Genomic DNA, 12,481 nt, shown 5'->3' on the forward strand with positions numbered 1-12,481 from the left:
ATAAGATGCCCATTTCACCTTTCTAGCCCTGAAGCCATTGTAGGAACTAAGGACAAAAGACCAAATATTATAACAAAAGCTGCTCCCATTGCTCTTATCTCAAGAAATTCCAAGGGTTTTTGACAGCTGTGAGCCAAGAACCATGGAGGGAGAGCAAATAAATATCTGAATGACCAAATACCTACTTCTTGTAAATCACAATATTGCAGGGATTCTTCAAACACTCTGCCATCTAAATCTTACAAATAAGTGCAGTTGTGAAACTGTACTTGATTTCTACATGTTTAGAGAAGCTTTTTGGTTCTTGCTTCACTCAAAATCATGATCTACCACCCTCCCCACCCTTCCCTACAATTTCTCCATTAAAATACTACCACCACCAACAACAAAATCAGTTTCATATATTTGTATAAACAGTCTTCACTTTTTTTGAAGACAAGGCAAAGTTATATGCTAACCAAGTTAGAAGTCAGGTGGCCATTTGTCCCAGTTTGCCTAGGACAATCCCAGTTTCAGCCTATTGCCCCGCATAATTTCTGAAAGAGCTCCTTCTTAGAAGATCAATTATATGTTCACCTTACTTAAAAATACACCTTGATTTTCCAGTAAAGTGCTTTCCAGGTATCTGCTTTGCCCACATCATTGGACTTTATTTGCACAACTCTGCAAAATAGGAAGGGAAATCTTTTATCTCTGTTAATTAAATGAAGTAACCTGGCTGTAGATGGTGACTATTCTAGGTCACATACTCAGGGACAGAATCAGCCAGAACCGAGGATTCCTGAATTCAAGTCCAATATTTTTCAGTTGTTGATCACTTCGTGCAAATATCTGAGTAAAGATGAGCTTTAGCCTCTTGGTTGGTAATCTGCTTGCACTTGGGCCTAAACAGTTTAGGCAGGTTCATCCTTGCCCAGACACTGTCTTTTCACATTTAAAGCAAGCAGAGATGAAAGAAGAATTAACTTCAGCATAAACAGCCTATTAGTGAATCCAAGGGACCCTGAGGCCAGATGACATATATATTTTACTTTACTGAGGGCAATTATGTCAGATTATTGTAATCTTACATCTAACCAAATTAGGATGTCTCAGGTAACAACAACAACAACAAAAGAAAAAAAGAAAAGAAAGAAAAAAAAGATCAATAATGAATGCCTACTGTTACAAAGAACATTTAACTGGGTTCTGTCCCAGTCTTGCAAATATTGTTTCCCCTATAGTTATGTGCTAATCCTTTTTTTAAACCTAAAACCAGTAAAATTCTCCCTTCCTTGCATAACTGGCAACGAGACAAAGATAGGCACAGTATTTGGTAAGGTCTCCAGGGTAATCTAGAGGGGCTGAATGCGGTGCCACACCAATAAATAAATATACACTCTCCTAACCTCTGATGGCCCACTCCAAAAGAAGGCCACAAGACCCATTGGCGTCGCTCCCTCTCTTTGCAAAGACAGAAAAGGGTCCACTGTGCCTGGGGAAGGATGACTCCAAGCCGCTGGCCAGTCTAGCTAGACTGCAGCAGAGGGGTGGACGCCTTTGGCCCAGCTGTGTGCACCGCCGCAGACCAGGGAGGCGACCGGTCTCCCGCTGCGCAGGAGGCTACAGGAGCTGAAGGTAAGAGGGCAGCGGAGGACAAGCGCGGTTCCCAGCAAGAGGAGGAGGGCCGCGCGCGCATGCGCCCCACCGCCGCAGCCGCGGGCCGGAAGAGCCGGGCAGCGGAGCCGCTACTCCCAGCACTAGTCGCCGCGGCTCGGGGGAGACCCCTGGTCGCGAGATGCCGCCCGTGGACGGGGCCGCCGAGGTGCCAGAGTCAGGGCTGCCGCTGACCGACGACGCGCCACAGAGCGCGAGTGAGGAGCCGGCGGCGGCCGAAGCAGCGGGGACACCCGGCCCCTGCAGTTGCTGGGTGTGCGGCAACTCGCCTTGCGACTCGGGTGCGTCGCAGGGTGAGTGTGGGGTGCAGACCCGGGTGCGGCTCTCGCCTCAGGGGTTGGGAGGGGCGGGTGCCAACGGACTAGGGTCCCCGCAGCTGTGGGCCGGCGGCTCAGTGAGGACCGCGCCCCCATCCCTACCCTGCCCAGAGCTCGGGAAAACCCTCGAGCCCTCACCTGGGGTGTCTGCAAAGCAGAAGCCTCTTTCGTCCCCGCGGGCGCGAAGACCGGAGAAAGTTTCCGATTGTGTGTGGAACCCTTTTGGGATTCTGAAACTGTTCCTATAATTAAAGTGTTGCGGGCAGTACAGCGGAGTCAGATTGCAGTTCTGTGCGCCCTGCCGGAGGTTGAGGGGCCCGTAACAGAGGCCATCCCGCAGGCGGATGAGGTTGGGGGTCAGTAAGAGAGGCCATCCCGCAGGCAGGTGAGGTTGGGGGGTTCAGTAAGAAAGGCAGGCGAGGTTGGGGGTAGAGAGCTAACCGTGAACGCTGATCACAGTGGTAAGCCGTGGTCCCTGAAGAGGAAGTTGAAAAGCACAGTCTAGTTGAGTGGGACCACTGCTTCTTAAGCTTTTGGGGTTAGGAAGACTTTTTTGTTGTAAATTTTTACAATATCTTTATTCATAACAACTCACTGAACTAAACCAAATGTCCATTGTTAATATAATGAATATTTTGTAATACATTCTTTTTTTTCTATTTTTAAGAATTTGAACCACTATATTGTATACCTGAAATATAGGAGGACTCTTAGCAATTAATCCGAAACAGGCAGAGGCACAATCTTACATACATTGTTAAGAGGTTCACAGACCTGTCCAAAGCCAGAGACCCTTTATAAAAACACCTTGATCTTGTTCAACCTCTTCTTTTCACAAATGAAGAAAGTGAAGCCCAGGAATCAGGTGAGGGCTTGGGAGTGAAGGTTGCTTTGTTTTTCCTAGATCTGGCATGTGTGGGCGAGATGTGGCACAGGTCCCTGCAGCACCAAGGTTAAGGATCCCAGCATGCCAGAGACCCAGGCCTAGGCCCTTTCTACTGACCACAGTGCATTTTAAGCACATTTCTCCTTAAATTCCACCACCTACCTAGAGCATTTTCCTGGAAATAGAGGAAATTGGTAGATCTCCTTTCAAGACAAAGTTACACAGCCTGCACCATCTCAACCTCTGGGTGGCCTCCTCTTAGTGTGACACCAATTTCTATGCCTCTTATCCTCACCCCATTTCCTCCTTCTCCCTATTATGAACTTTCCCCAATTTAGAGAGATGAAACCCAGAAGATGATTCTTGCTCCATTTTTGTCCTAAATGCTAACAGAAATGGTCAGATTTCTTTTTCCTTTTTATTAAAAAACTTTTTTTCTTATAATTTTAGAGCACACAGGGGAGAGGGGTAAAGGGAGAGAGAGGGAGAGAGGGAAAGAATCCCAAGTGGGCCCCATGCTCAGTGCAGAGCCACACATGGGGCTTGATCCCATGACTCTGGGATCATGACCTGAGTTGAAATCAAGAGGTGGACACTCAACCGACTGAGCTACCCAGGCGCCCCCAAAATGATCAGACTTCTGATTATTTATGCATGGGCTGGTGCCTCCAGAGAAGGGGTTACTCCAAGATATGTAGACCAGATGTGTAGCTTGTGAAGAGGTGAATTCTCACTTTACCAGTTATTATGGTTGAATGTCATTTTGGTGGAATGCTGAGTCAGTCCTTGTAAACTCTTAAATGTTTCCGCTGTTTGTGAGCCAAAGAGGAATACTGTACGCTCAGGAAGCAGGTGGCAAAATGATAAACTTTATAAGCAACTGCACCTAAGAATCTTGTGGCCTCTTTTAACTTCAAAGAAAATTGCTAACAGTGAGACTTAGTAATAGTTATCGTAAGGTGATCAGATAATATTCTGAAAACAGGACTCCCAGAGAAACACTTAAAACCACTGTACTGTTTGTTGTCATTGAACTTTGTGACAATATCATTTTAACTGCTTGATCCAATTGTTTATCTCAAGAAAGCTGACTTTCAAGTTCACATTGAAAACTTTACCCATTTTTCTACATTCTTGGATAACCTTCACAGACAGCATACAGCTATCCTAAGATATCTGTTTATTTTCTTGAGGGACAGTGTGGATCTTAGACTGAAGCAAGAAGCTGTCTTAGATGTGTGCCTCACATGCCCCTGGAAGGAGTTCTCTAGTGTGGCAGTGGTTCTCAAGCTGGTAGGGCTTTTACAGTCGCAGAGATCCTGTAGCAGTGGGTCTGGGGTGGAGCTGGGCAACTGAAGTTTACAAAGTTACTCAGCAGATTCTGATTCCCAGCCAGGGCTGTGAATCACCAGTTTAAAGCAGAGGATAGAAACACTGAACAACTTTTCAGTTTTCTTCTAACTCAGGAAATTGCACTATGGCCATTTAATTTGAATTATTTAGCTATGCTTGTAGTGGAATATGATCATGGAAGCATGTTACATAAGCAAATGCCTCTTTGGATTATGCTACTCTCTTGTTCATCTCCATTAGCAGAATGGAAATTATTATCCAGTAAGAGGTCTGAGTGGAACCAAGCCTCACCCTCATAAGGAATAATCAAGTTGAGCCAGGCCTTGTAACAACTGCCCTGTCATGGTCAGCAATCAAGGGTCTTAGGTGTTTATAGGCAAGAAAATATGTGAGTCTTTTAAGAGACAAGATAATCAGAACAAGGGCATAAAATTAAGTTTTGAAAGGGTTAAAATTAAATAAATAAATAAAAGGGTTATAATACCATGTTAAGTTAAAATATTCCTGGAGAAAAATGCAAAAGTTTAGGTTGGAGAAGATCCTTGAAATATGGACCAGAGAGATGTTTTCTGTCCTGGATCTTCCTGTTCTGTTCTGTGTGGGGGTGTAGGTTCTATGTATGGGTTGGGTTTCTTTTAAGAAAAATTATTTTATTTGGACCTGAACCCTGAAATTTCAGAAGCTGAACACTGAGGAGGCCAAGACATGTATTTTGTGGTGCTTAACTTGGAAGTCTTCTAAAGCTTCCTTCTCATGGGCTGAGTGAGTATGTGCAGTTTGTTTCTGTGGTATCTGAGCCACATAGGTGTTGAACAGAATGTGGAAGATTCTGGTACTTACAATATATAACCTGTGACATGATGACTGTTAGCTCCAAATGATTCTCTTCAACTGTGTACCTAGAACAGGAAGAGGTGGAGGCCTCTGATCACAATGGCATCTCTTACTACAAAGGTCAGGCTGTGGAATGCCCCTGGAAAGATTGTGCATCGTCATACTTTGGTCCTGATTCACAAAGTATTTGTCATTCCTGGGCAAAGGTACCTAGCTAACATGAGGATACTGAAATGTATTACCAGGTGTTTCCATTTATCAGAGAAGGACATTTTTAAAAACCATGATTATGCAATACTGTTCTCTAGCTCAGTAATACATTATAAATTCCTAGATTAGAATGGTAATACTAGTTTTATTAGAAATTGCAAGTGCCCATACACTCTTCCATTTTGCTACACTCTTAACTGACAAGGGCCAGTATTTCCTTCGCATTCTCTCCTTGTTTTTGTATTAGTTTCAATAAAGAAAGAAAAATACTAATATGTTCCTCAGTGTGTCACCTACCTTTTAAGGAGTTCTCTGCTTACCCTGTCCCATTTTGCTCCTCCTGAATGATGGGATTGGGGTAAGTATAAGATTGAAAACAGATTCTAGTCCTGTGTTCAGTAACTAAGACAGGAGAAGTGCTAAACAAAAGTTTAATGCTCATACATTCACTAATGGATTTGCCACAAATAAAGCTGGAGAATCAGGCAGAACAGAGATGCCTGCCACAAGGGCAGAGATGCCTGCCTGATGATCAGAAAGAAACTTGAGGCTCTCTCACTCTGTCTCGCCGACAACCGTCCATCCTTCAGGGGAACCCTGGACCTGCTGGAGCTGGACTCTGGCAATATTTGATGCCCTAGTGAAAGCAGAAGTTTCCTGGTTCGAATCAAGCCAAGAAGTTGGTATTAAATGGCAGTTGTAATTTTTTAAAAATTTTGTTTTAAAGCACTTTGAGGTTGGGGGTAGGTTATCTATCTCCTGCCCTCAAAGACTGTATGCTCTAAATGGAAGATAAGTCATAAACCATGAAAAGTAAGAGATTTGATTCATGGTTCAAATTAACGAAACAGAGAGCCTTCCCAGATTATACTGTTATGAATGATGTTAGACTCTGCATCTTTCCATGGAATTCTCTCATATTCTTTTCATTTAGCAAATGTTTAATCAGGGTCTTCCATGTGCCAGACATACACAAGATAGCTGAGGTCCTAGCCTGGAAAGGTTCACAGGCTTGTAGGGGAAGTAAGATAATCAACAAGTAGCCATAGGACACAGTTATAAACTGTTGTCCAAAAAAAAGCACTTTCTTCATAAAGCCAGGTTCACCACTGAGATGATATAAAATATCACTTGGAAACATTTTTCTTTAGCCATCTTGACAAGCATTTCTTAAAGATTTCTCTCACTGACTTGGCAAGCTTTTTTACTTCTTTTTTACTTATAAGTGAGTGATGATTCTTTAGTGAGCCAAAGGAAATCCATTTTATAGGGTAAAACTGCATTTAAAAATTATAGGTTTAAATTGTTGCCTTTATCAATGATTCCTCATTCTTGGTGGGGAAAATGGCTCAGGTCTGGAAAATGCTTAGGAGATAGTATTTGTAGGCTGTTAGCCATTAACACTGTTCCATTTTTCTCAATTCCTAAGTGAAAATATTAAAACATACACTTGGAAGCAAGGACTAACCAGAATTTAATCTTTTTCAGAAGCCAAGAAGAAAGCACCCTGTCGTGGACTTGGCTTGTTTTATACATTATTGTCTGCCTTCCTTTTCTCAGTGGGCTCTTTATTTGTTAAAAAAGTGCAAGACGTCCATGCTGTAGAAATTAGTGCATTCCGATGTGTGTTCCAAATGCTAGTCGTTATCCCTTGCTTAATATACAGAAAGTAAGTATTTCTTACCTACAAAGTAGAAGGTATTAACAAATGTTTGTAAATCTTTTGATCTACTTATTTATTCTATAGTGCTGCTTTATTCCTTCCATAGATTTTACCAGTTCCTACATTGTTTGGCTCTGATTAATAAAAAGTCATAAGGATTCATCCACATAAGATGCTCTCATAAGCACAAACCACATACCCAAGGAGGTGTGGGGGAGAGTTAAGTTATTCTCTACTCCCCATTTTGAGAACAAAGTGTTCCTTGTACAATTCCCCCATCTTGTATCACCCTCCCTTCTTTCCCTTGCATAACTAGTATTTAGAAGAAAAAAGTAAATGAGAGGAAGTGGTGGTGTCTCCTAATATCAAGTTTCTTTCAGTAGAATGGACTGCTCTGTTACCAGGGAGACAGATTATTAAAGTAATAATAGTATCAGGGTCTTCCCCTTAGGTTAATGTGGGAAAGGGAAAAGGTAGTCTGGAACAAGGCCTTTTTAAATACTTTCATGTTTAGTGTCCTCATCTATGAATTGGACGGAATGATAATCTTTGTCCACTACCCTGCACCTTAGCTGCAAGATCCAAATAAAATTAATTATAGATCAGAGCACTTTGTGTAGAATCTTAACAGTATATGAAAACTGTCTTTATTCCCCATCCTTACTGTTCTCTCCCCATTCAGAGCCTCTCCCCCTTCCATACAGAACCCTCTCCCCACCCTTTCCCCTATTAAAATCATGCCTTCTTCACACCCCTGTGTTATAACTTCAACACACCCAAGTGTACTTAGACGAGAGACCAGTTTGGTTCCTGGTAGCTATCTACTCTTTCAAATGTCTTTGGGCAAAAAATGCATAAGCCCCAAACTAAAAGTTTCAGTCACTTGCCTCCAAAGCCTTGTGTCTATAATACAGATTCATTTAGAATAGTTATCCTGTATCTTGAAGATTTGGTGAAAAATCTACTAAGATTAATATTGTCAAATTCCCATTTAAATGTGGACAAGTCAAAATATTTTAGGAAATGATGGTAAGAATTCGGAAATTTTCAAGGGTGGCAACTGATGCTAACACAATGATCTTCCCCATTTTGCAACAGAAGAATTGACAGGGGAAGGCACTAGAAGAATTTTTTAAATCCTTAGCACCAATCTGTTGTGACCTATTTTATGTTTCATTATCATGGAAGACTCTTAGCTTCTTAAAGTATGGGTCAAAAGTGACCACACTTTCATTTCTAAATGAAGTGTGGGACCTCATGTCAGGCTTATAGGCTGCCCTAAAGGTATTCAGTGCTAGCACAGGTCAGCAGGCTACACCTAGCCTAAAACATACCCAGCATTCTACTTGGTAAATATTTAATTTTAAAAAAATGGAGTAGCAATTATTATGCTTAACCAAATGCTACATGTTCTTTTTCAGTGTATCTTAATTCCTCCTGCAGAGAATAATGAAAAGTTGTCTCACATTCAATGGCTAAAACAAACTTTAGCATTGTCTCAGATTTTATGGAAAAACTCATAAGATTGGCAGTACATACTAGCCCAAATTTTCTTATATACGACAGCTTAATCTTGAAATTGTATTTATCATAAAAATCATAAATTGTCATTGTAGAAAATTTGGGGAAAATAAATGAAAATTACCTAGGAGTCCACCTATTAAGGTTTAGCCAAATGAACATTTCCTTTTGTCATTTTTGTGAACATGTATAGATATGAGAAAAGTTATATTTGCTGAATTGTAATTATACTATTTATGGAGTTCTCTTCTGCTAAAATGGCTTATACTGTGAATACTTAACATGCTTTAGCTATACTTAGAAACCATTTTTTTTTGAAGGTGTATAATATTCAGTTGGGGCATTAAAATTAATTTACTATTCCTTTATCTTTTGATAGGACTTTAAAAATAATGTCTAATATGAATTGCAATTAAAAAAAATACCACCTTGGTTTAATGTGCACGCCTTCATTTGAATTTACAGAAACGGGTTCATAGGCCCCAAAGGTCAACGCATTTTCCTCTTCCTCAGAGGGGCCCTGGGCTCCACCGCCATGATTCTTTTGTACTACGCTTACCAGGCGACCTCCCTGGCTGACGCCACCGTCATCACGTTTAGCGCACCAGTGTTTACGTCCATATTTGCTTGTATATTTCTCAAGGAGAAGTACAGTCCCTGGGATGCCCTCTTCACCGCCTTCACGATCACCGGTGTGATCCTCATCGTGAGGCCCCCGTTTCTGTTTGGAGCCAGCGCTGCGGGCACGGAGGAGAGCTACTCCGTTCACCTGAAGGGCACGTTCGCAGCGGTGGCACATGCCATCCTCGCCGCCGTGACCATGGTCATCATCAGAAAGATGGGGAAGTCTGTGGACTACTTTCAGAGCATTTGGTATTACGTCGTACTCGGTCTCCTTGAGTGCATCATCGTCCTCTTCATCCTGGGGGAATGGAGCCTGCCATACTGCGGATTGGACAGGCTTTTTCTCATCCTCGTCGGCCTGTTTGGTTTGGGGGGTCAGGTGTTTCTCACGAAAGCCCTCCAAATAGAAAAAGCAGGCCCAGTGGCACTAATGAGGACATTGGATGTGGTCTTTGCTTTCATTTTCCAGATTATTTTCTTTCATGATGTGCCCACGTGGTGGACAGTGGGCGGGGCCCTGTGCGTAGTAGCCAGTAGTACTGGTGCTGCCATTCGGAAATGGTGCCAGAGCTCCAAATGAGGCGTGTCACAGAAGTGCATCCTTGGTTTCCGCATGTGCCATCCCCCAATGTGGACACACCAAGTACGCACACACCTGGAAAGTGTGCGTTTCCTTCACTGATTATATTTAATAAATTTTGTAATTAAAGTACCATTTTTAAATATGGTATGGCTTTAATTAGCTAAGAGCCAGTTAGTGTGGTCTAGCAATTATTTTTTTCTCTATTACGTTTCGGTTTTGGTTTCTTTGTTGCTGTTGTTGGGGTGGTGACAGTAAGAGGACAGGTCATTAGTTGAGGAAAAACTGCAAAATGTTTTATGACTCTGGTATAAATGTAAATTTTTAAAGTGTATTTTTGGTACTGAGGGGATATAGGTGGGGGGGAATTTTAGATGCTCTTTTAGGAGTGTAGAGGCTAAGAAACTTATTGATTATAATGCTGCTATAATTAGTATTATATCGGTAATTGATTTTAAATGATTCCGTTTAGGAGGCCAAAGCTGAAACTTAGAAAAGGTGCCTACTTAATGGTGTTAATAATACAAACGAATTAGCCTTATTTTTAAGGCTTTTATACATAATTATTCTTTTAATCCACGAGTGCCTTTTCATTTTGATGCCAGAATTTTTATACGTAAAGTTTAAAAAAGTTTTTAATCACCAGGTTTGGCTAGAAGTTTAATGTCTTCACTACTATCATTCTATAATTTTAATTGTCTTTTTTCTTTTTTTTTGAAATTGCACTACATTTTTCTTAACTTTCTGCGATTTCAGGTCTTTAAACTACAAGAGAGAAATCTTGGCATAACCAGTGTGCACATTTCCATCTTGAAGTATTTTCCCCTCACTAGAAATGTGATTTTCTATAAATTCTCTTTGAATTTATAGTGTGATGCCAAATACAATTTTCTCAGGATTTTATTAGGTTGAACCATATGAAATTGCATCTTACCTTTTTAATTTACAAAAACCATAGTTCATTATGGTTCACCCTAATAGGTACCTCCCTTACCCTCTCTACACCAAATATTTAGAGGTCTTTGGCATATATTTTTTTTAAACTTTTTTTAAATACAGGAATCCTATTAAACTTATTTTTATAGTCTTTTCCCCTAATGGAATTATGCAATTGTGATATGTGCTTCATGCGATATGTTAAATGTAAAGACCTGTTAATCCATGGTTGGATGACTTCTGTAGTATCTTGAATAATAAAAAAAATCACTGTTAAATTCTGGTATATCAGTATGATATTCAGTGTCAGTGCTGCACCATGATACTAACATCATGAATTCAGACATTTTATATCTGAAACTTCATCAGGCCAATATTCTGCAGTTAGAGAATATAATATTTAGGAAAGCTTGGGAGGTTAATCGGCAAGTAGAAGGTACATGCAAATGATTCTTTATCACAGTGACTCCTTTACGGGTGAGGCTATAATGGTCTCCAACTCTTACTGTCCAACCTAGCATCTGTTACTATCTTAAGCCTGTAGATTTGGAAGATTATAGGCTCTTTCTCTCCCCTTTATCACAATTCTTCCAAAGAAAGAAAGAACTTGGCTCCTGAGGTTTATGCCTTGGTGAGAAAGGATCTTTTCCAATAGTTCCAAGAGGGAATTTTTGGCTTGCTGATTCCTAAATGCTTTCCACCTGACAAATTCTAAATGAAGTCTACTTTGAGGAGTCACACTATCATTATAACTTTAGCCTCATCATCATTGTTGGAGTATAGAGTTCCAGGAGCATCATTTTGCAAATATCTTAGTCACAGAATCAGAGCATTTTAGAGCTCAAAGGTTAGACAGAAATCCTCTTGTAGGAAGAGCCATGCTGCACAGATAGGAATGCTGGGGTGGGGGCGGGCGGGCGGGGGGGGGGGGGCGGATCTGAGATGGTTTCCATGGCCTTCTCTCCCTTATTTCCATGATAAAGTATGGAAAGTAAACCACTGCTTGAGCTACCTATGGTAAATTAACTCAGGGAACCCTCTCTTGGTTCTTTACCTTGCACAGTAAAAGAACCTATGGGACTTTGAGAGTTAAATCCCTTTGGACCTATACACTAGAGGTGTGTTTTATTTCAACAGTGTGGTTTAAGCACTTGAATGTCACAATATATGGCCAAGGTTGGAGAAAATGTTTCTTCTTTCAACTTTTACAGGCTGTCATTCTTAAACACTTTTATAATGTCCGAGGTATATACAAGGATGTGTATTGTAACAATTATGGGTGTGTATATTTTGCAAAGACTGGAGTTTCTATATCCTGAATATATTTTCATAAATTGTTTTTATTTCATAAATACTAATAAAGTTAATATGTAATAAGGCTATATTTTGGTTTTTATGATTATAGCAAATGTGCTCGCTAATCTAACTTATTTTGTTTTTCATCCATGTACCTCAAAATTCATTTTATAAAGGATATTGACCCCTGTTCATTCAGCTGTGATGAAATCTCAAGTTTCAAACTTTTTATTTGTCCCTCTGATACTGTTGCATCAAATCTAGTATCTCTAGTATCTCCCTTCTATGGGGGAGGCCTTCATTGTTCTAGACCCAGAGCTTAAGATAAGCTGCTTCAAATTCTATACTTTTTGTTCCCATAGCTAATTGTTACCAAGTCCTGGAGTGTCTGTCTTTTTATTGTCTTGTGGATTTACTTGTTCCTCACCATTTCCACTGCTACCATCTTAGTCCAAGATCAATAACCTCACAGCTGAATTACAACAGTATCCGAATGATCATGTTACCCACTTCTTGACTCTCTTTCACCCAGATCCTTGTCTCACTGCCAACCTGTGACCTTCCTAAAGCCCTGCTTTCATTGTTATTTTGGTTCTCATAAAATC

General features: G+C 40.8%; 1 protein-coding gene across 1 annotated transcript; it reads left to right on the forward strand.

Annotated features, from left to right (window-relative positions):
- The first annotated feature begins 1,777 nt into the window (after window positions 1-1,777).
- Window positions 1,778-9,787, forward strand: SLC35G1 (solute carrier family 35 member G1). The gene is made up of 3 exons (XM_029916347.1): window positions 1,778-1,949; window positions 6,745-6,925; window positions 8,906-9,787. Exons 1-3 carry the CDS (start codon window positions 1,778-1,780, stop codon window positions 9,642-9,644), a joined length of 1,092 nt encoding a protein of 363 aa, XP_029772207.1. The 3' UTR covers window positions 9,645-9,787.
- The last annotated feature ends 2,694 nt before the right edge of the window (window positions 9,788-12,481 follow it).

The sequence above is a fragment of the Suricata suricatta genome, chromosome 2 (assembly GCF_006229205.1).
Source record: "Suricata suricatta isolate VVHF042 chromosome 2, meerkat_22Aug2017_6uvM2_HiC, whole genome shotgun sequence".
NCBI classification, from domain to species: Eukaryota; Metazoa; Chordata; class Mammalia; order Carnivora; family Herpestidae; genus Suricata; species Suricata suricatta.

Coding starts and splice junctions, on each gene's coding strand:
- SLC35G1 (XM_029916347.1), top strand. CDS start 1,778: ATGCCGCCCGTGGACGGGGCCGCCGAGGTGCCAGAGTCAGGGCTGCCG. Junction 1,950..6,744: donor CGACTCGGGTGCGTCGCAGG/GTGAGTGTGGGG, acceptor AATCTTTTTCAG/AAGCCAAGAAGAAAGCACCC. Junction 6,926..8,905: donor CCTTGCTTAATATACAGAAA/GTAAGTATTTCT, acceptor TTGAATTTACAG/AAACGGGTTCATAGGCCCCA.